The 22,305-nt window shown below is 38.1% G+C and overlaps 5 protein-coding genes across 5 annotated transcripts; 3 read left to right on the forward strand and 2 right to left on the reverse strand.

Moving 5' to 3' along the window:
- Positions 1 to 1,290: 1,290 nt before the first annotated feature.
- LOC6038209 (chymotrypsin-1) lies at positions 1,291 to 2,266 on the forward strand. Its single transcript, XM_001847989.2, has 2 exons — positions 1,291 to 1,979; positions 2,040 to 2,266. Exons 1-2 carry the CDS (start codon positions 1,347 to 1,349, stop codon positions 2,220 to 2,222), a joined length of 816 nt encoding a protein of 271 aa, XP_001848041.2. The 5' UTR covers positions 1,291 to 1,346; the 3' UTR covers positions 2,223 to 2,266.
- Positions 2,267 to 4,991: 2,725 nt separating this feature from the next.
- On the forward strand, positions 4,992 to 5,967 carry LOC6038214 (chymotrypsin-2). The gene is made up of 3 exons (XM_001847988.2): positions 4,992 to 5,098; positions 5,159 to 5,733; positions 5,791 to 5,967. The coding sequence occupies exons 1-3, from the start codon at positions 5,050 to 5,052 to the stop codon at positions 5,935 to 5,937; spliced, it is 771 nt and encodes a 256-aa protein (XP_001848040.2). The 5' UTR covers positions 4,992 to 5,049; the 3' UTR covers positions 5,938 to 5,967.
- A 2,162-nt stretch (positions 5,968 to 8,129) lies between these two features.
- LOC6038213 (chymotrypsin-1) lies at positions 8,130 to 9,161 on the reverse strand. Its single transcript, XM_001847987.2, has 3 exons — positions 9,078 to 9,161; positions 8,443 to 9,017; positions 8,130 to 8,388 (listed from the first exon to the last, which is right to left on the reverse strand). The coding sequence occupies exons 1-3, from the start codon at positions 9,124 to 9,126 to the stop codon at positions 8,242 to 8,244; spliced, it is 771 nt and encodes a 256-aa protein (XP_001848039.2). The 5' UTR covers positions 9,127 to 9,161; the 3' UTR covers positions 8,130 to 8,241.
- A 174-nt stretch (positions 9,162 to 9,335) lies between these two features.
- LOC6038212 (putative odorant receptor 83c) lies at positions 9,336 to 10,539 on the reverse strand. Its single transcript, XM_038261256.1, has 2 exons — positions 9,601 to 10,539; positions 9,336 to 9,545 (listed from the first exon to the last, which is right to left on the reverse strand). Exons 1-2 carry the CDS (start codon positions 10,537 to 10,539, stop codon positions 9,336 to 9,338), a joined length of 1,149 nt encoding a protein of 382 aa, XP_038117184.1.
- Positions 10,540 to 14,793: 4,254 nt separating this feature from the next.
- LOC119770047 lies at positions 14,794 to 16,316 on the forward strand. The gene is made up of 3 exons (XM_038264181.1): positions 14,794 to 15,068; positions 15,143 to 15,247; positions 15,986 to 16,316. The coding sequence occupies exons 1-3, from the start codon at positions 14,937 to 14,939 to the stop codon at positions 16,268 to 16,270; spliced, it is 522 nt and encodes a 173-aa protein (XP_038120109.1). The 5' UTR covers positions 14,794 to 14,936; the 3' UTR covers positions 16,271 to 16,316.
- Positions 16,317 to 22,305: the final 5,989 nt, after the last annotated feature.

Below are 22,305 nucleotides of genomic sequence, written 5' to 3' on the forward strand. Positions count from 1 at the left end.
GATTGATACATGTTTTCAGTCCAAAAGTTAAAATGATATGTTCAATGTCTCAATTAGTAAATTGATGTAAGAATGTCACATGATGTTTTGTCTGAGAAAAAACACCCTAACAAAATGTGTTCTGTCTGAAATGGAGTAAAATAACACCGGCGAACAATTATGAATTTTACCGTTTTTTTTTTCAAATATCATACTTTAAAAAAAATATTATAAATTTAGAATTTAATGCAGAGAGTATAATTTATTAAAACTAAATCTTTTGATAATTCTTATTGTCGCTCTTATAATCATTATTATTATTATTACACGTATAGAAATCCTGTAAGCAAATCCGGTAACTCTGTGTTGTCGAATTTGACAACATTGAAATATTTCTAAAACCGACAACATTTGTTTCGATTTTGGGAAAAATGTTGTCGATTTTGAAAACATTTACATCGAATTCGTCATGTCAATGTTTACAAATTCGAAAACACAGAGTTACCGGATTTGCTTACATAATTTCTTTTGATGTATTATCATTATAATTTTAATAAAAGTTAAAGTTATTGCTTTTGTAGTATAAAAATAAAAGAAAATCATTGTTTTATTTTGAACGTTGAAATTTTGCTTAAATAATTTTAAGTTTTAATAAACCTTTAACTCGAACTCAAAATTCAATCTTCTGTTTAGTTCCTAAAATATTTTTTGAAACCAAGCAAGAGAATTAAAACAGACTAATTGATGCGTACTGTTCCCGCTCCCCAATGTAGGTCAGTATTCCAGTGAACCAGTTTCCAGCCGCAGGGCACTGCATTTGCAAATCACTCAAGTTCAATGTCATTTGCAATCATTTGTCACCGCGTAACACCGTCGACGGCGTCGATCCCCTTCCTTATCGGGTGCTGGGCTATTTCTTATCTAGCTCGCGGCTCTAGCCAAGAAGGAGACTGTTTGGGCTTTCTATTACGTCCAGATTTAATGGTTTTGTTTTGTTGTTAATTTTTTGGAGGAATTGATGAAGAAACTCATTGAAATTATAATAAAAGATAATTAAAAACTATGCATTGAACTTTACTCATGTATGACTTTAGTATCAATAACAACATAAACAACAATAAAGTTTATTATTCAGGGTTTCCCTGTCATTTCATCAGCCTTGCACGATAACGGAAGTGTAACGATAATGCCAGAATCTGCGTGTCAGACGGCTCTGCTGCCGGACAGTTGACCTACATGAGCTTCGTCCGGCAGACTGTCCAGCGTATCTGCGAAAAGCAGATACGGCAGAAAGTTTTGATTATAAAAATCCGAGCACTTTCTCCGCAAGGTATCAGTTTGATTTCAAACACTCAGTAAAAACAATTATGGCGAACGCTTTCCTTACCATTTTCGGTGGAATCCTGCTGCTTCAAGCAGCTCTAGCAGCACCTTCCGAAGGTCGCACTCGAATCATCAACGGCACGGATACGACGATCGAGCGGTTCCCTCACATGATCTCGCTGCGAGGCAGCTCCGGTGGACACTCCTGCGGTGGAAGCATCCTGTCCAACTATTGGATCCTTACGGCGGCCCACTGCGTCAACCCCTTCACCACTCCGTACCTCCAGACGGTTCAGGTTGGCCGGACGGAGATTTCCCGCCCTGCTGACAGTTCCGTGTACGAGATCCTTGAAGTGATCGTCCACCCTGGGTACAACGAGAGTTACAGCTTCGTAAACGATATCGCCGTGCTCAAGCTGAAGCAACCGCTGGCCTTTGGACCCACGATCCAACCGGTTAAGCTTCCGGCGCCTTGCTTTGAGGTCGAGGATCAGGACGATCTGGGCGTTACGTTGACTGGTTGGGGACTGAACAACGATGGGGTTGTGCCGAGCATCCTGCAGAAGGTCGACTATTACGTGGTGCCGAACGCGGAGTGCGACTTGATTCACACCTCGAAGATCTACCCGAGTCAGATCTGTGCCAAGTACCCGGGTGGTGGCAAGGGACAGTGCAATGTAAGTTTTAGATTATCACATTTTTATTGCTTCAAGACTTAACGAATGTCTACTTTTTAGGGCGACTCCGGTGGTCCACTTCTGCACAACGGGGTGCAGGTTGGAATCGTGTCCTGGAGCATCAAGCCGTGCACCATTGCGCCCTATCCGGGAGTCCTGACCAAGGTGTCTCACTATATTGACTTTATCTACAAGAACACGAACCTGCAGGGAGCTGGTGAGGAGCCGGTGCAGTGTAGTTAGTATTGAAATTGCTCATAATGTAAATAAAACTATTTATTGATTTTTTATTAAAAATTTTGCCCTTTTGTAGTTTTACTATGCAGCTGAGTGATATTTGATAAGAAATAAACCAATGAAAAAATAATTATCAAACTCAAAAGATTTTCATACGTTAGGAATTCCCATTTAGGTTTTGCAGCGCGACTGTGTTTCAATGTAGGTGGCGCCAAAATAAGGTTACTTGCCTAAAATCGTATGCCTTTCTGCCGGATTGAAGAACAAAATCGATTATTTCTCATGATTCCCTGCATCAATCGTAATGAAACTGGTTACAAAATAGAATAGAAAAATCAAATATTGGAAAATTGTACACCAAATTGTTGGAAATAATTTTTCTCATCCAAATCCGGCATTGGTTTTATAAAAATGTTGATTATGAAGGAAAAAACACATTTTTTCAAAAATCATAGGTTTAAGCTATTTTTTCATACGTGGCAACATGTGTCTTTTAACTTTGCTGCAAATTCTCTATTGAAGTTTTGCAGCGCGACTGTGTTTCAATGTAGGTGGCGCCAAAATAAGGTTACTTGCCTAAAATCGTATTCCTTTCTGCTGGATTCGCGATTAAAAGCTCAAAAATTCCGACAGATGGCGCAAAGCATCGAAGAATGACGATTCAAATTTTCGCTGTTCGGTTACATAGGAATGCAAACTTAAAAATGAATTTACAGCTCTTACAACAACTTTTGAGAAAAAATTCAAGTAGTACGAGTGTAAACTTTTTGCCCTCTATAAAATTTATGCAATAAAAAAAATTTAAAAAAAAAATATTTTGAAAAAATACTTTTTTTTTAAATGATAGAGCATCAAAAGTTAACAAAGTATCAGCTCGATTTTTTGTTCAAAAGTTGTTTTGAACGCTGGAATTTAACAAAACAGAATTCGCATACATAACCTCAAAGGGCGGAAATTTCAATCGACATTCTTCGCTCTGTTCTGCTACTCAACACTAGGTGCCGCATGTCGTTTGGCTCTTGAACGGCAATTGAAGAATTCGACGACGTTTTTTCCGCTAGGTTCGCTATTGTTCCAGCGGTGTTCGGAATGACAGCCCCCATACAGTTTGAGCAGTTTTTAGGGAAAAATCGCGTTTATGATGAAAAATCAAGCATTTTCAGAAAAGTGGGGTATTGCAAAGTGTGGCAATTTCGCTAACGATCATAATGCGTGGTGATTTGTAGTGATTAATAGTGACTGGTATTTTATTTAAACGATTTTTCTAAAAAGATGATCGATATTTTCGATTTTTTTTTCGTTTCGATCGATATTTTGGATAACTTGAGTTAAATGTTGCAAAAGTTAAAAGTAATGATGAAATGTTATTTAAAAGTGTTTAAACTTTACTTTTCTTCCCCTTTGACCAAAATATTGACCTTAAAAATGCATTTTGGTGATTTTTTGGAATTTTTTGGAAAAATTCGAATAACTGGCAATTTTTTGAGAAAATTATTGTAATTATGCTGTAATATGACTCTAATAGTTTGTTCTATCAATAATACACACATAAGGAGCATTATCAATCAAATAAATCATATTTAAATCATTTTTTCAAAAGATCTTTTTGGTAAATTTGAGGAAAAAACATGAAAAATTTACTCAGCCCCTATGATTTATACATCATTTGATTCGTTTATGCGATTGCCACACTTTACAATAATTTTCAACGACGTTAAAAAATATTTGAAGGAAATAAAAATTAAAAACTGCAAAAAAAATATTTCCAAGCACGCTGTCATTCCGAACATTGTTGCGTAGTGCTTCTACTCGCCACCAGGATGCGAGCACGTTTCTGTCGAATCTCTCAATTGAAGAATCAAATCGCTTATTTCTCATGATTCCCTGCATCAATCTTAATGAAACTGGTTGCAAAAGACGAGAAAAAACTTTTGCTTTAAAATAATGAACATCAATTTTTGGGCGCGCAAAAATTTGTGAACTTTTTTTAAAAAAAAAACATGTTTTGGAACACGAAAAAATTAGTTTCCCCGTAAATATCAATGAAATAAACAGTTATGCAATTGATAACAGATGTGTTAACGTATATTCAACAAATTTTAGTGATTTTTGACAGACTTTCTTGCCAAATAATGCAAATTACTATCTTTTTATAAATTTACAGTTTTCTCATAGATAAATTAAACAAATATTGGAAAGTTGTACACCCAATTGTTGGAAATAATTTTTCTCTTCCGAATTCGGCTTAAGTTTTATAAAAATGTTGATTATGATGGAAAAAACCATTATTTTTTTCAAAAAATCATAGGTTTACGCTATATGTGCATAGGTGGCGACATGTGTCTTTTAGCATTGCTGCAAATCCTCTATCAGTACCACTCAACCTTATCAGAAGTCAGATAAACGTTGCTAGAACTCCAGAGATGGCGCTACGTTGTTTAAAGAAGCTTTATCACTGATGCTTAGAAGACTGAAGTTGTTTTCCAAGCTGTGTAATGTTTCAAGTGTGGATAATTCGGAAGCTAGGACTGAATGAAATATTTTATTGAATGTTTGAAGTGGTTAAGAGAATATCGTGTGTTTTTACGGAAATATTAATTAATTTCAATCCATAAAGATGTTGTCCTCTACCGAAACATGAGAAAGTAAACAAATACTTCTACTGTAATAGATACGCCTATTTCATTTCTTACACTTGGTATTACCGCTTTATCAGACAAATTTGATTGATATTTGGCTAACCTAAAAATTTAGATTATGATAGTCGATTAAAAGCCCAATCCAAATTCCTCAACGGTAAGTGAAATCCCAGTCATTATCTTCACAACCAGCGATGATACCACAGCTAATCGGTGCCGTTCTGCTACTCCAGGTAGCTACTGGTAGGTCTAATAAATCCAACAATCTAACCTTCAATAAAACAACCCCACGGTCATTCCTAGCTGCCCCCGGGGACCAACTAAAAATCGTCAACGGGACGGATGCCACGATCGAGGACTACCCGTTCATGGTCTCGTTGCGCAGTCGCACCGGTGGTCACTCCTGCGGTGGAAGCATCCTCAACGAACGCTGGATCCTGACGGCGGCCCACTGCGTTGATTACTACTCCACGGTGTACTACCAATCCGTGCAGGTTGGACGCTCCGACGTGTCCCGAGAGGTGGACGAATCGATCCATTTCATCGAGGACGTGATCGTGCATCCGCACTACAATCCTGGAAATAGTGTCGTGAACGACATTGCACTGATTAGGTTGAGCACTTCGCTAGTGTTTGGTGAAACGGTTCAACCGGTTACGCTGCCAACGGTGATATGGTCCGAGGTTAATGAGGAGGATCCTAAAGTTACACTTATTGGCTGGGGACTGCTGGAAACGGACGGTGATCTTCCGACAAGGCTGCAGCAGGTGGACTACTTTGCGGTGCCCAACGATCGGTGCAATGAGTTCCATGATGAGCATATCTATCCGAGCCAGATTTGTGCGGCGGTTCCCGAGGGGGGCAAGGGACAGTGCAGTGTAAGAATTGAAATGTAAACTTATTTTTGAAAAATAATTGATTTATATCACTCCTAGGGTGACTCTGGTGGACCGCTGCTCAACAACGGAGTGCAGGTTGGAATTGTATCATGGAGCATCAAGCCATGTACGGTGGCACCTTACCCAGGGGTGTTGACTAAGGTGTCCTATTTCTTGGACTGGATAAACGAAAATATGTACTAAAATTATTGGTTTTAGTTAATTGTTATTGAAACGGGTTAACAAAAAAAACTAATAAAATTCTTTAAATAGATGAATTTTACAGATTTCTTGAAATCTACACTACTAAATATAGCAGGGCTACAAAGTTGGGTACAAATATCGGCTTCTGAAGTTTAACTCCACCGACTACGACTCCAACCCCAACAATAACTCTTTCTTAAAGTTGTTAAAAACTAGCCGACTTCGACTGCACAACCCTGCATTTATCCTGTGTGAAATGTAAATGAAGGGTAGGTTGCCAGATAGAATTCTATCATCGCTTTACTGAAAGACTCAAAACGGATGGAACCAAACCAAAACCGAAACCAAAACCAAAACCAAAACCAAAACCAAAACCAAAACCAAAACCAAAACCAAAACCAAAACCCAGTTGCAAAGTAACCGCCGACCTTACAAGTCGCATTCTCAACGTCAGTCCGTAGTTTGAGTGCGCGTCGCCGCTTTTTTTAAAAAGTGCACCGTAGACAAAAACAGTGTGGTTCTGGATTTTTGTCAACTCCAAACCCAACCAAGCCCAAAGCTTGTAAAAAAATTCCTCGCAGCCCTTCAAGTAAACCAATAAAACTTGCGAGCATTGCAATTATGCAATAGAAGAAGAATAGCCGTGATGCAGTTCGCCGACTCAGCAGTGGCCTCGTCCATCATCGACAAACCTCTGTTATATCAGGGTTGCAAAATCCCGATTTACCTGGACAACAACGCTACGGAAGTTCGTGTGCTTGACCTACCTCTAGGCATAAGCAATGACGACGTAGTAAAAGTGATGAGTAAATACGGCGAAATTTTGACCATCGCCAACGACCGCTGGATTAACTTCTTCCCAGGAATCCCAAATGGAGTTCGGACCCTGCGGATGTTGCTGAAACAGCCAACGCCGAAATCAATCACTGTAAACAATGCTGCTGCAACAGTGACGATTATAGGCAAAAAATCGCTTTGCAAACTCAAAGCAAAGAACAAAAAATGTGCGGATTCAACTAAAAAGGTGAACCAAAAAAGCAGTACACCACCGATTGAACCTGAGCCAAGTAGCAGCAGCAGCAGTAAAAGCAACAACAGTAAATCAGACCAACATCCAATGCAAACAAGTCAAATTGACGAAGAAGACAACGATGGATTCGAGACCGTGCTTTCTAAGCACACTCGCAAAACCCGGAAGCGCTTACAAGCATATTTGGACGCGGATGACGAATTGACAACAAAACGAAGAGAGATGGCTGAAGAAGAAACAAAAACCAAAACCAAAACCAAAACCAAAACCAAAACCAAAACCAAAACCAAAACCAAAACCAAAACCAAAACCAAAACCAAAACCAAAACCAAAACCAAAACCAAAACCAAAACCAAACCAAAACCAAAACCAAACCAAAACCAAAACCAAAACCAAAACCAAACCAAAACCAAAACCAAAACCAAACCAAAACCAAAACCAAAACCAAACCAAAACCAAAACCAAACCAAAAAAACCAAAACCAAAACCAAAACCAAACCAAAACCAAAACCAAAACCAAAACCAAAACCAAAACCAAAACCAAAACCAAAACCAAAACCAAAACCAAAACCAAAACCAAAACCAAAACCAAAACCAAAACCAAAACCAAAACCAAAACCAAACCAAAACCAAACCAAAACCAAAACCAAAACCAAAACCAAAACCAAAACCAAAACCAAACCAAAACCAAAACCAAACCAAAACCAAAACCAAAACCAAACCAAAACCAAAACCAAACCAAAACCAAAACCAAAACCAAAACCAAACCAAAACCAAAACCAAAACCAAAACCAAACCAAACCAAAACCAAAACCAAAACCAAAACCAAAACCAAAACCAAAACCAAAACCAAAACCAAAACCAAAACCAAAACCAAAACCAAAACCAAAACCAAAACCAAAACCAAAACCAAAACCAAAACCAAAACCAAAACCAAAACCAAAACCAAAACCAAAACCAAAACCAAAACCAAAACCAAAACCAAAACCAAAACCAAAACCAAAACCAAAACCAAAACCAAACCAAAACCAAAACCAAAACCAAAACCAAAACCAAAACCAAAACCAAAACCAAAACCAAAACCAAAACCAAAACCAAAACCAAAACCAAAACCAAAACCAAAACCAAAACCAAAACCAAAACCAAAACTCAAATGCAGAACTTGAATTACGAAATTGTTGTCATATTTTAGTCCACTTCCAATCCACTTCAATCGATTTTAAAACAATACATCCATCTTATCTCTAGACTACAAAACACTGATAAATCCATCATCAGTACATGTTCTCGTTGATCCAGTCCAAATAGTAGGAAACCTTCGTCAATACCCCTGGGTACGGTGCAACAGCGCACGGTTTAACACTCCAGGAAACGATTCCAACCTGAACCCCATTGTGGAGCAGAGGACCACCAGAATCACCCTAGAAAAGATACATGTTTAATCTTCTATCTTAAACTGAGTCCCAGATACTTACACTGCACTGACCCTTTCCACCCTCGGGAACTGCGGCACAAATATGGCTCGGGTAGATGTGACTCCGATGGAACTCGTTGCACTGCTCATTCGGAACCGCAAAGTAGTCAACCTGTTGCAGCCTGGTTGGCAATGCTCCGTCCGATTCTAGCCGTCCCCATCCAATTAGGGTCACATCCCTGTTTGATTCCTCAACCTCGGACCACTTCAAAGTGGGTAGCCGAACCGGTTGAATCGTTGGGCCGAAAACCAGCGAGGTCTTCAACCGAATCAAGGCAATATCATTTACGTAACTGTTGTCCGGGTTGTAATGGGGATGGACGATTACATCCTCGATGAAATGGACCGATTCATCGACATCGCGGGACACGTCGGAGCGGCCAACCTGCACGGATTGGTAGTACACCGTAGAGTAGTAGTCGACGCAATGGGCCGCTGTGAGGACCCAGCGTTCGTTGAGGATGCTTCCACCGCATGAGTGACCGCCGGTACGACTGCGCAACGAGATCATGAACGGGTAGTCCTCGATCGTGGCATCCGTCCCGTTGACGATCTTCAGGTAGTCCCCGGGGGCAGCTAGGAATGACCGTGGGGTTGTTTAATTGAAGGTCAGATTGTTGGATTTATTATACCTACCAGTAGCTCCCTGAAGTAGCAAAACGGCACCGATTAGCTGTGGTATCATCGCAGGTTTCGAAGATAATGACAATGGATTGTCCAGCGAACTTGAGTATCATTATTCAACTACTTGGTGCTAATCTAACGATAGGTTGGTATTGATTTTGATTATTTCTCGTGAATTACCCGCTATGAGATTAGTTGTAAAAAAGGGTTGAAGTTTGTAATTGAAACTTTGTATAAAATTTTGCAAACTATGTCTATAAATCAGAACTTCTAGTCAAATAATGCATTTAGAACCATCGCGTATGAGTAAATCGACTTAAGTATTTCCACGTAGGTTTCGGCGTTGAGTGCTCTAAAATTGCCGATCGTCACACTAGTAGCATTCTGCGCTAGGAGCAGCATCAAAATAAGACGCATTGCCTGATCTTGGTCCATCTGGTACCAGTTGATGTCCGCAATATGTTCCAATAGTTGATCGTTCTGGAAATTACAGAATGTGTTATTCGACTAAATTTCCATAAAGTTCCGAGTCTACCTTATCAGTGATAACTGTTCCCATCATACAGTACCGCGTCAAGTGCTCAAACTGTAACATCAAGTAATTGTAAGCAATGCGATCGTCGTGCGACTTGAAGATCACGACAATCGCGCTGATGATCCCAAGGTAGACGAGACCAATTTTGACCAGAATCGCCAAGCTGTACAGTTCTTGTAGCTTGGATTCGTACTCGATCAGCAGCTGGTGCAGCCTTACGATTCGATTCAGTTGTTCATGAATCGCCGCCTCGTTACGTTCCGGAAGGTTCAACGCTGAGTTCAGCTTACTGACTTCGTTGCCGAAAGCGTCCACGTAGGCTCCAACGGGGATGATCAACGTCATGAAGGTACACTCGAGCGATACGTAAACGCAAATCGCCGCAGGTAGCATGATGGCATGCAAAGTTAGATTTAAGAGAAATCCTTCGGTTGAGTTTCCGTCGATTCCCGGTACAAAGTAGACCATAATGAAGATCTTCTCGTCAAGAATTACCCACAGCAGATTCGGTCCAAAAATAATCACAACCGATGTGATAGTGTAAATCATTAAAATGAACTTTTGAAAAAGTCTAGACATCCGCAAAGCTCCATTTAAAATCCTGTCATTACCTCCACCATCTCCAAGCAATTCTTGAATATCCACCATCCTACGTTGCAACTCCCGGAACGTCTCCAGCCGCCCAACCCCCACACTTACCATGTGGACGGCTTGGCCCACGACCATCGCGTTCTGGAATGCTTCCAAAAATTTCACCACATTCGATCGATCCGTCCAAAGCAGGTACAGGATCTCAACCGTGGCGAGCAGCATTATCGCCCCTGTGTAGAAGGTTCGTCGGTTTGGGCGCCAACGGCGGTCGAAAATGTTGCCTCCAATACGGTCCAGCAGTTGATACGAGAGCTGGAAGTTTCCGTTGAGCCACTCGGATGACGACATTTTGTCGGCACGAAGTTAGCGAAACACTTTCGACTTACAAGAAGGAAACTTATTGAATGACCAGCAGTGTTGGTACCTTCAAAGGGTTTGAGCTTTGTGAATTTTAAATGAATGTGAATGATTTAACTGTAGAAATGATTTTTTTTCCATTTTTAATAATTTAGTAGTTTTTACATTTTAGTAATTATCAGGAATCTTCTGTTTTGCTTTTACAGTCCTCACAGATGTATCAAGCTTGCGATATTTGAAAAAAAAAATCAATCAAATTCTTGGGAATAGTACAATTTTTAACTCAAATTTACCTAGCGATCATGATTCATATATTTCAATTTACATTTTTTAATGTATAATTGATTTTGGAACCTTTTTTTCGGGTAACCTTGAGCGACCAAATTAATAAATAATCTTTTTTCGTAAATCCTCAATAATATTTATCAAGTTAATGCAATCCTCATACTTTGAGTAAGTGACTGTCTCTAATTTTCTGCTCCAAATTCTGAGTAAAAAACTTTAGCTCTGGTGCGCAATTCTCTACGAAATCGGTCTTTTTTTTATAATTTTAATTTTTGTATTTTTTAATCCGACTGAAACTTTTTTGGTGCCTTCGGTATGCCCAAAGAAGCCATTTAGCATCATTAGTTTGTCCATATAATTTTCCATACAAATTTGGCAGCTGTCCATACAAAAATGATGTATGAAAATTCAATAATCTGTATCAATACAATGAGTACAATTAAAATACGTAAGGAATGGTTTAGAAACATACTGACCGTGGTAGAGAAGTGTTCAAAGTACCTCAAGAAGAACTTTTCATAAAATTTTGACAAGTTTAAAAAGTTAGTTAACTATAGTTAAGAAAATCTTGATGAAAGTCATCATTTTAAACTTCTCAAAGTGTCATGATTTTCTCAATGAATATGATTTTTAATCAGAAAACGGAATGCATTTTCGGATTCTTTGTACAATTTTCCACTAGAAGAAGGTTAAAAAAGTTTGTAAATAATAAATAACATGTGTTTTTGAAACACAATTTAAAAAAAAATTTCCAAATTTATAGGCAATTTCAGTTGAACAAATTTCATGTAAAATGTGAAAACTTGTGATTCGTGCTTCGAATTCAGTATAAAATGCAATATCAATCGATAATTTTACAAACAAAACTAGTTTTAACAAATTTCAGGCAAAATCCCGACTTTTTAACAATTTTACCTAAAATTTATATGTATTTTGCTAAAAGCTTATACTCTTAGTTAACTAAATATAAACATTGTTTTTTTTTTCTTAAAAACTATATCAGCTACTTTAGTGATGGTACATTTAGCGTACAAATAAAATTTGAACATCTTAAATATGATTTTAACAAGAAAAACTATTGATCTCCCCGGAATTAAAACCAAGAATTTTTAACGTAACTATTTTTCTAAACATTAATGAAAAAACTTTTTTTCGAAATAGTGCATGGACTTTGTGTGGTCTACCCCAGTACATATTTTAAAAATAATAATCTTTAGAAAAACCTTACCTGTTGGAAAATAATCTGAAAACAAATTGAAATCCTATCAAAGTCACCCCAGTTTACAGTATAACTTATCCAATAAAAATGCAAATGATTCGTATGAAAAAATGAGAGAATTATGTACCTAGCAAATCAGAACAAATATCCCAAATTCCACATCACAAATACAACCTGACACCTGTAGAAAGTTTGAAAACCACATAAAGGCAGAACAAATGCTCCACTCTTCCACAGAAAAAAAAAACCCTTTTCCAAACCGGTTCATAAACTTCGGGCCGTTCAAGCAGAGTACAAAATGAACTCAAATTACATTTCCGACGGGGACAGATTTTGGGAAGGAAGTTTTCCCACGATTTTTATCCCCGCGGAGAACATCATGTGGGCACCGGGGGACTATCACTGGGCATGACAAACTTTTCCCAGATACTCTCCGCGGGAGCTTTTGCGCTAGGCTCACATTTGGGGAAAAGTTATCGCCAAGAATCGACGGAAGTTGGCGCGAATAAACTGGAGATCATACGCCGGGAAGTTTATTCGACATCGGGGGAAGTTAACTCGTGAGATTGTTGGAGATTTCAAAGGGAAGTGGGGAGAATCGATTCTTTGAAGGAGTTGTTTTTCGAGTTTGAGTTTGAGCAAGTCTAGGAAAAGTTTTGTGCTTTGTTAATTGATAGTTGTTGGAAAGTTTTTAATCGGATTTGCAAAAATATGCAGTGAATGGGATACTTTCGAGTTCACATGAAAAATTACCAGTCGTTTAGAAGAGGAGTTGCAAAATTGATCAAACTATTTCTTCCATCGAACCCTGTCAAGCTTACTTCAATGATGTTCGACTTTGTATAATTTATCGAACCACTCAGCTTGATGTACCACTTGATGTAATCGTATCTTGGTTCAATTAAAAAGTTTTTTATTAATTTTTGAAAATTCAGATATTTAATCAAACATCTTAGGATTGGTCTTATGTGTCAGAATCAAATCATTAAAACCAACATAAAAATAAAATTTCAGTCAAATGATCACACCACCAACGAAATCTTCACACTCAAACACACACGTCAGTGCAGCTCCCGTTTTACCACGTAATCGAGCAAAGATAGTCCGGTCCAGTGCTCGCCGAACACGTCCATCCTCATTCAGTTGACTGCGAATGGATTCTCCGGTCTCACTCTGCACTTGTCCAAACATTTTCAACATTGTTGCGATCGTTTCCTATTGACTGCACACTGATTGGAAAACGCGCGAAGCTAGAACATTGTGAGTGGGTTAGAAGTTGGGATGTTCAAATTCTCACATTCTTGAAATTTAGACTATTCCTTACCTTGACAGTAGACAGTAGACGAAATACGTATCTGTCAAGATATTAAAAATACTACAATTATTGACTCCAAGTCCTGACCCCAGATCTTCAATTTTTGAACTTCAATTGTTGACTCCAAGTTTTGACTCCATGAATAGACTCCAAGTTAAAGACAATGTTTGACTCCAACTTATGGCTCGAAGTAATGACTCCAAGTCTTGACTCCAGGTCTTGACACCAAGTCTTGACTTCGATTCTTAATTAAATTTTTGACTCCAAGCATGTTATGACTCCAAGCATGACTCCATGGCTTGACTCCATGACTTGACTCCATGTTTATGGCAAGAATTGATTCCAAGTAATGACTCCAAGTCAAATCTCCAAATTATGACTCCAAGTTTTGGGATTGACTCCAAGTCTTAATCCTAAATTTTGACTCCAAGATTTGACTCCATGCCTTGACTCCAAGTTAAAGACAAGGTTTGACTCCAAGTCTTGAATCCAAGTCTTGAACCCAAGTCCTGACTCCAAGTCTTGACTCCAAGTCTTGACTCCAAGTCTTGACTCCAAGTCTTGACTCCAAGTCTTGACTCCAAGTCTTGACTCCAAATCATGAATCCAAGTTGTGGAGTAACGACACCAAGTTTTGACTTTGATTCTTGACTTAAATTTTTGACCACAAGTCCTAGCTTCACGGCTTGACTTCATGTCTTGACCCTATGTTTTTGGCAATGCTTGACTCCAAATAATGACTCCAAGTCTTGACTTCAATTTTTGACTCCAACTCTTGACTCCATGAATTGACTCCAAGTTAAAGACAAGGTTTGACTCCAAGTTATGGCTCGAAGTAGTCGACTCAAAGTCTTGACTCGAGGTCTTGACACCAATTTTTAACTTCAATTCTTAACTTCAATTTTTGACTCCAAGTCTTAACAGCACGGCACGACTCCATGGCTTGACTCCATGACTTTACTTTAAGTTTATGGCAAGGATTGAATCCAAGTAATGACTCCAAGTCATATCTCCAAATTATGACTTCAAGTTTTGACTACAAGTCTTGACTCCATGAATTGACTCCATGACATGACTTCATGTTTATGCAAGAACTGACTCCAAGTCTTATCTCTAAATTTTGACTCCAAGCCTTGACTCCATGAATTGAATCCAAGTTTTGTCTTCAAGATTTGACTCCAAGTTTTGTCTTCAAGACTTGACTCCAAGTTTGACTCCAAGTCTAGACTTCAATCTTTGTTTTCAAGTCTTCACTCGAAGTTGATGTCTTGACTACATATCATGACTTGACTAGCAATCTCAAACCAAATTTTTACTACATGTTTTGCCTCCAAATCAGCATGACCATCCCTATCAGTTCAATCAGATGCTCACATCATCGTCTTGGCATCAAGTCTCCGGAGAAAAGCTAGAGCACCACCCCCACTCAGACCGATCCGGACCTTCAAAGAGACTGCACAAACACACACACTTCCACGAACTCCGGTTGATTCCGGTGCCGACACTTCCGGCCATCGCCACTCAGCCAAGGAAAAAGTATAGTTACACTAAAACTCGTCCACGTGGAAAATGAGTCCGCCCCGAGGGATGAAGGTTGTGGCAGTCATCACACTTGTGTTGATTCTGGCAGCGCTTCCTGCAGTGCCAGCGAAAAAGGCACCGTCCGGCCATAATCTAGAGCGAAGTTTGGACGATGAGTTGGTGAGTTTTTCGCTATCGCACACGGTTGAAGATTGATTTTGAGCAGCTTGCTGTCGGTTCTGGCGTTGTTGCAGATTGCGTCATACGAGTGCCCGGGCAGGAGCCGTGACTGGACAGTTCGGTGCCTGGTGCCGACGACCAACTACCAGCTGACGGTGGACCTCTGCGGGACGAAACAGGTAACATTTGTATTCAAGATATGGAGTCAAGACTTGAGGTCAAGACTTGAGGTCAAGACTTGAGGTCAAGACTTGAAGTCAAGACATAAAATCAAGATATGGAGTCATGACTTGGTGTCAAAAATTGGAGTCTAGACTTGCAGTCAAGACATGGAGTCAAGACTTGGAGTCAAAAATTGGAGTCATGACTTGGAGTCAAGACTTGCAGTCGAGACATGGAGTCAAGACTTGGAGTCAAAAATTGGAGTCAAGACTTGGAATCAAAAATTGGAGTCAAGACTTGAAGTCAAAAATTGGAGTCAAGACTTGGAGTCAAAACTTGGAGGCAAGACTTGGAGTCAAAAATTAGAGTCAAGACTTGCAGTCAAGACTTGGAGTCAAGACTTGGAGTCAAAAATTGGAGTCATGACTTGGAGTCTAGATTTGGAGTCAAGACTTGCAGTCGAGACATGGAGTCAAGACTTGGAGTCAAAAATTGGAGTCAAGACTTGGAGTCAAAAATTGGAGTCAAGACTTGGAGTCAAAAATTGGAGTCAAGACTTGGAGTCAAGACTTGGAGTCAAGCCTTGTTGTCAAGATTTGGAGTCAAGACTTGGAGTCAAGACTTGGAGTCAAGATTTGGAGTCGAGACTTGGAGTCTAGACTTGAAGTCAAGACTTGGAGTCAAGACTTAGAGTCAAACCTTGGAGTCAAGAATCTAACTTCACTAGAGTGCTCAAACCCCAACCTCCTCACCAGAAAACGGACAAAAAGCTCATCGAAAGGTGCATCCGCGAGCTGTACATCCTGAGCAAGTCATGCCCACAACCGTCGATGGTGGAAGCCGCCAAGGAAATGCTTTACCACAAAGGACCACCTCCTCCACCGCCCCAACCGGCAGGTCCCACTTCCCGGTTCCGATCGGCCGGCCGAAATCGACCCTCCTCACCGGTTGATGCCATCTCTGGACTTCCGGTGGTGGGAGCTTCCACCAAAAAGCTTAAAGGTGGAAAGAAGAAGAGGAAGGATCCGTTCGATTTGTAATCTGTGCGATTTTGACTAAAAATTCAACCCATAATAAAATCTTGTCTCGATATAACTTTAAATGCGTTTAACTTCATTAGCTTCGACTCCGTTGGATCGGTCCCAACTCCAAATGATTCATGTGCATTGAAGTGGGACATAAATCTGTTTTAACGAACACTGCAGTGAAAGTTACTCGGTGATTAATAATAATCCTGATTGTTTTCATCTGCTGGGGGAAAAGGGAGAACAATCTGTTCAAGAGATAGGATTGCAAAGTCTGCACCATGGTGCTATGAAATTATCGGATTGAATTTTACGTAACTCAATAAGTTCATCTTGGAATCGAGGAATGCTGAAGGAGATGTAGCCGCAGCGAAAAAAAGTCATTAATCAACCGGAATTACAATCAAGTGAAGATGTCTTCAACCGGTCGATGGGTACTGCTGATAAAAGAAATCAGGTTACAGAGTCGTAATTATGGTTTGTTAAGATGCACAAATTCAAAGAAAATGAGGAAGAGTCGTAATCTTTTGTTCAGCGAAGGATCCATCTTAAAATGTTGAGAATCTCCCCGAGTTCTCAAAAGAGTTTCAAAAACGATTTTTCATTAAAAAAAAGTTTTTCCCATAACCCATGAAGAGTATCGGGGCCGCATCTACAAAGCGAATTCAGTGGCTATTTCTTAACTTAATGGTAACATTCCTTAGATCGCCTTCCCTAAGGTGTCGTGAGAAGGTCCAGTTTGTGTTGATAAACTACCTTCGCTTTACTGAGCAATCGAATCCAGAAGGGAAAAGATCACCGGTTTTGATGGTCCGAGCTGTGATTTGAACCGCAATCTACCGCTTACGAGGCTGTAGCGTTGCCACCTAGGCTACGTGTCTGGGTCTTTTTCTTTTTCATGAAGCTTTGTATTATTATTTTTAAATCACACAGTAAAAAATAAATTAATAGAGTAGTTCTCTACGATTTCGCAAATTGAATTTTCTTTGTATTTTTGATTTTGATGAATCTTTGTCCATATCCAATATGAAAATCGGTTTCTTGAGGTAGGAGTTTCTGACCGACGTGTCTTCGACAAAATTGTTGACTATGATAGAGACTATTTGGTAGATTTGGTAGTCAACACTAAAACATATAAATTTTTGGATTTCACTTTTTTTACTAAAAGTTGGATTCCCAAAATTCAGCAGATGATTTTTTTGATAAATATAAAAAGAATAAAAGCTAAATCAAATTCGAAATTGCATAGTACTTTACCGATTTTTTTTGAGTAATAGTCACTTTTATGATAGAATTTTTTCCGAAATTTCAACGTTTTCGTTTAAAAAAAAATGTTTATGAAGGAAAACTTCCCCTGAATAAAAATATTTTAGAAGCTGAGAAAATTTCCTTTTATTTTCTTCATGAGACTTTAAAACCCGGAAAATTAGTTTTTGAGATACAGCCTCACAATGAATTCGAATTGATTAAAATGAGTTTTTTTACTGTCAACTATTGTATCTACCTGTAATTCCAAACTGTCAATATCTTGATTTTAATTTAAAAATATCAAACATTATTGAAATTTTGTGATCATTTCAGTAAAAAATAAAATAAATTTGTTTAACTAAGTTAAAAAAATAATCTAGAGAAATTCTCAATATGACCGGTGTTGGATTGTTAAAATGTTTGTTGTTATTTATGGTGATTTGTGATTTCCACAAAAATACGTAATTTTACACACATTATGAGCGAAAATTTCATGATTTTTGGAAATTATATTTTATTTCAATTTGGAATACGGGAAGGCAAGATTTTCAAAAAAAAAAAATCAAAACAAAATTTACAGTTGCAAAGTAACCGCCGATCTTACAAGTCGCATTCTCAACGCCAGTCCGCAGTTTGTGTGCGCGTCGCCGCTTTTTTTTTAAATGTGCACCGTAGACAAAAACAATGTGGTTCTGGATTTTTGTCAACTCCAAACCCAACCAAGCCCAAAGCTTGTAAAAAAATTCCTCGCAGACCTTCAAGTAAACCAAGAAAACTTGCGAGCATTGCAATTATGCAATAGAAGAAGAATAGCCGTGCTGCAGTTCGCCGACTCAGCAATGGCTTCGTCCATCATCGACAAACCTCTGGTATATCAGGGTTGCAAAATCCCGATTTACCTGGACAACAACGCTACGGAAGTTCGTGTGCTTGACCTACCTCTAGGCATAAGCAATGACGACGTAGTAAAAGTGATGAGTAAATACGGCGAAATTTTGACCATCGCCTACGACCGCTGGATTAACTTCTTCCCAGGAATCCCAAATGGAGTTCGGACCCTGCGGATGTTGCTGAAACAGCCAACGCCGAAATCAATCACTGTAAACAATGCTGCTGCAACAGTGACGATTATAGGCAAAAAATCACTTGGCAAACTCAAAGCAAAGAACAAAACATGTGCGGATTCAACTAAAAAGGTGAACCAAAAAATCAGTACACTACCGATTGAACCTGAGCCAAGCAGCAGCAGCAGCAATAAAAGCAACAACAGTAAATCAGACCAACATCCAATGCAAACAAGTCAAATTGACGAAGAAGACAACGATGGATTCGAGACCGTGCTTTCTAAGCACACTCGCAAAACCCGGAAGCGCTTACAAGCATATTTGGACGCGGATGACGAATTGACAACAAAACGAAGAGAGATGGCTGAAGAAGAAACAACAGATGAAGAAGATGAAGATGTCATAAAATCAAAATATTACAGGAATAAGTGTTATGAGATAACTGTTAAATCCCTGGAGGAAGAGGACGAAGATAAAATTGAAGAACTTGATAATTTAAGATCAAAATTTTCCGCTAAATATTTGAAACATAGACAGAAATTTTTAGAAAAAAGGCATGGTAACAATTATTGAAATATAGCCAGAAAAGTGATTTAAAACTCTGTAACCTTTCCTCTTCCACTATCCACCTTGAAGAGATGAATGCACAATGGTGTAAAGTCTCTATAATAAAAAAAAAAAAACAAAATTTAAAGGTAATGCTTACGACGTCATTATTTCAGTTATATTCATTCGATAGTTTGCATAAAAACTGAGTGTTCTCGAAACTATTTTATTCAATAAAGTTTCACCAATACCTACAATCTGTAAATCCGAAATTTCAAAAATGGCTCATTTTGATTGAAGCCTAAAAATATAAGTATATGTTTTCTACAAATTACCCTTATTACTTTAACTAAAGAAAAAAATGTTTGCTTTAAAATATAAATTATCATTTCCAATACATGTACAATAGCCTGTCCCATTTTGAGGTCATGTCGAGGAATTTCAGGTGCTTTCTTCTTAAATGATAGATTATGATGTTAGAAACAATGTTTTCTTAGACAAGAAAAAATAATAAAATACTTTCTCGCAAAACTTAATTTGGTCCAATATTGATAGTGCATCTTGATCTCTGGATAAAAACCTATCGTTTGAAGATAACACACACCTGATCGAATCAGTTTTTGTATTGATTCTAAGCAATTTTAGAAAATTTGTTAAAAAAAGTGACTTTTTCAGTAAATCGATTTAGGGGTGCGAGAAAGTATTTTATTATTTTTTCTTGTCTAAGAAAACATTGTTTCTAACATCATAATCTATCATTTAAGAAGTGAGCACCTGAAATTCCTCAACATGACCTCAAAATGGGACAGGCTAATGTTCAAATCATTGCGTACCGCTTATAAATAAAATTTATAATTTTTTTTATCAAACCATAGTTTATTTATACCACGACAAAGCCAATCACTTTTTTTTACGAATATAAGAAAAAATATTTATGGAAACTGATGAATATTACTTATTTTAAATGAAGTATTGAGTACAGTGAAAAAAGCACGGATTTTTATCGAAAAACATATAAAATTTTCCCCAGTTTTCCTTTTTTTCATTGAAAATCCGGCAATAATTCATTGAGATTCGGCCATGTAATGAATTAAAATTGAAAAAAAATGTTTTTTTCTGTTATTGAGCCTAAAATGTTCAACAGAAGATATTCTTTCGGAATTTACGTACGGGAGACCCCCTTATAAACGTCCATATAAATGATGCTCAAAGTACACTAGCGTGACTTCTGAAAGGGCATTTCTGCAACTATTAGTCCAATTTTCCTGCGTTTATAATCCTACGTTTATAATCATATTTAGCATGTTTGAACTCTCTTGAAAACATTTCAAATTTCCATGAAATACTAAAGTACAGTCCGACGATTTCTTTTTTTGCGAAAAAAAAATCCGTCGATACCTCGATATTTTGAAAACTAATGATTGGAACGCAACTAAGCGCGTATGAAATGCGTTTTAAAACACTTTTTTATCACTTTTTGTTCATAATTTTGAAAGCTACACAGAAAAAAATAATGTAAATTTGGAAGCTGTAATTTTGGAAGGTTGAATATTACCTCTTTTATGATGTAATTTTACCTCAATTTAGACTGAAAATGTGACATTACACAAGAAAAGTGGTAAAATTACACATTTCCAGAGGTAAAATTACACATTTTTTCTGACATAAAAGATGTACCCCTTCCCAGATGTAATATTACCATGATTTTTTTTTCTGTGTAGGCTTGTTATTTGATTTTTTATATTTTTTTATTTTAATGCCCTCTTTGACTTTGGTCAGAGCCGAGGGCACAAACTTCAAAAAATATTTGCAACGGCCTTATTTTTATAAAATGACAAAAGATTTGATGGTTCCTGCGAATGTTTAAATTAGTTTAGGCAAATGAATATTGATTTTAATTTGAATTATTTCACTCTCAAATTGTCGAAAGAGTTCATCCTAGATATCCCAAGAAAAAAGATTCTCAATCACGTGATAAAAGATAATCTTCAAAGTCATCTCTGAAAGTGCTCCCATTGCTCGAAATTGATTCGAAACACACTCACTGAACAGCCAGATCATAATTTTTATCACCAAAAATAGTCCTTAGAAGAGCTCTGTAGGTTAAATAATCTTCCCAAAGCAGCTGGAACCTGCAGCACCTTTTTTTCTGTCTACTCAACCACAATCCAAAAAGACGGCACGCGCGCTGAAAGCTAATATCATTAATTTGATTTAGGACCACACTGGCAGCAGCAGCAGGTTCTAGTCCTGGTTCAAGTTCGTCCTTTTTCGGTGCTTCCGGTGTGTGTGGTGGATTTGTCGTTGGGAATACATGTTTCTTCTTCTGCCTTTTCCCTCATTTTGTTCACTGCGGTTTCCCGTTGCCACGTCACGTGCCTCGAATCTGTAACGGGTAAATAATGGAACCGAGCTTATCTTGTTACCCGGGACAATTGACTGCGTTTTGCGGTGACGATGGCTGGTTTCTTCTCTCTTTCCGTCTTCCGCAGGAATGGATTTTCGATTCCGGGTGTCTAGAGAACGTTGAAGGGAAGGAAGCCATTACAGGTTATTGGGTAAACGTGCGAAAATAACCTGTTGCAGGAGCTGCTTTAAGAGAAGTAAGTACCAGTACAAAAAAAAATGGTCAGAGTAATTATTTATCAAAATTTAACTAAAAATGCGACAGGAATAGCAGAATACAATGAATGAATGTTATTAAACCTGGGAAACTATAAAAAAATTACAAATAACAACAGAAACGATAAATAAAAATAAAAATAAATATAAAAATAAAACAAACCAAAAAAACTGAATAGACAAGATCAAATCGAGCACAAACCATTTATATAAGTTGATTAACGCGATTTCAATCAGACGCCCTCCCTATATTTCATCCTGCCTTGTCATTTTCACACCACCCACTCATTTTCCGACCCATTTAACATTTTTAGCACGTCTAATGCTGTGGGATCAGTCGATACCGTACACTGATGAGATTTGATTATTTCTTGTAAATAATTTTAATTTCTCAAAATTATCCTTCATCTATAAGATTTTTTATTGATTTAAATTTTTCCAAGATCACACCCACCTACAGCAACATTGAGATGTCCATCATCAGCAGAACAGCGCCGAACGCCACCCACCACAACACTTTGCGGCCACTTTTCGGAAAATACCATGAATTTGGGAGTGAAGTGTGCTGCT

This window comes from Culex quinquefasciatus, chromosome 3 (assembly GCF_015732765.1).
Source record: "Culex quinquefasciatus strain JHB chromosome 3, VPISU_Cqui_1.0_pri_paternal, whole genome shotgun sequence".
In the NCBI taxonomy this organism is placed as follows: Eukaryota; Metazoa; Arthropoda; class Insecta; order Diptera; family Culicidae; genus Culex; species Culex quinquefasciatus.

What these genes read in the sequence shown, in the direction of transcription:
- LOC6038213 (XM_001847987.2), bottom strand. Translation starts at nt 9,126, where the DNA reads ATGATACCACAGCTAATCGGTGCCGTTTTGCTACTTCAGGGAGCTACT. An exon ending in GCTACTTCAGGGAGCTACTG is followed by an intron (nt 9,018 to 9,077) that starts GTAGGTATAATA and finishes GGTCATTCCTAG; the next exon opens with CTGCCCCCGGGGACTACCTG. An exon ending in GTGGAAAGGGTCAGTGCAGT is followed by an intron (nt 8,389 to 8,442) that starts GTAAGTATCTGG and finishes TATCTTTTCTAG; the next exon opens with GGTGATTCTGGTGGTCCTCT.
- LOC6038209 (XM_001847989.2), top strand. Translation starts at nt 1,347, where the DNA reads ATGGCGAACGCTTTCCTTACCATTTTCGGTGGAATCCTGCTGCTTCAA. An exon ending in GTGGCAAGGGACAGTGCAAT is followed by an intron (nt 1,980 to 2,039) that starts GTAAGTTTTAGA and finishes TCTACTTTTTAG; the next exon opens with GGCGACTCCGGTGGTCCACT.
- LOC6038214 (XM_001847988.2), top strand. Translation starts at nt 5,050, where the DNA reads ATGATACCACAGCTAATCGGTGCCGTTCTGCTACTCCAGGTAGCTACT. An exon ending in GCTACTCCAGGTAGCTACTG is followed by an intron (nt 5,099 to 5,158) that starts GTAGGTCTAATA and finishes GGTCATTCCTAG; the next exon opens with CTGCCCCCGGGGACCAACTA. An exon ending in GGGGCAAGGGACAGTGCAGT is followed by an intron (nt 5,734 to 5,790) that starts GTAAGAATTGAA and finishes TATCACTCCTAG; the next exon opens with GGTGACTCTGGTGGACCGCT.
- LOC6038212 (XM_038261256.1), bottom strand. Translation starts at nt 10,539, where the DNA reads ATGTCGTCATCCGAGTGGCTCAACGGAAACTTCCAGCTCTCGTATCAA. An exon ending in GAACAGTTATCACTGATAAG is followed by an intron (nt 9,546 to 9,600) that starts GTAGACTCGGAA and finishes TGTAATTTCCAG; the next exon opens with AACGATCAACTATTGGAACA.
- LOC119770047 (XM_038264181.1), top strand. Translation starts at nt 14,937, where the DNA reads ATGAGTCCGCCCCGAGGGATGAAGGTTGTGGCAGTCATCACACTTGTG. An exon ending in GAAGTTTGGACGATGAGTTG is followed by an intron (nt 15,069 to 15,142) that starts GTGAGTTTTTCG and finishes GCGTTGTTGCAG; the next exon opens with ATTGCGTCATACGAGTGCCC. An exon ending in ACCTCTGCGGGACGAAACAG is followed by an intron (nt 15,248 to 15,985) that starts GTAACATTTGTA and finishes CCTCCTCACCAG; the next exon opens with AAAACGGACAAAAAGCTCAT.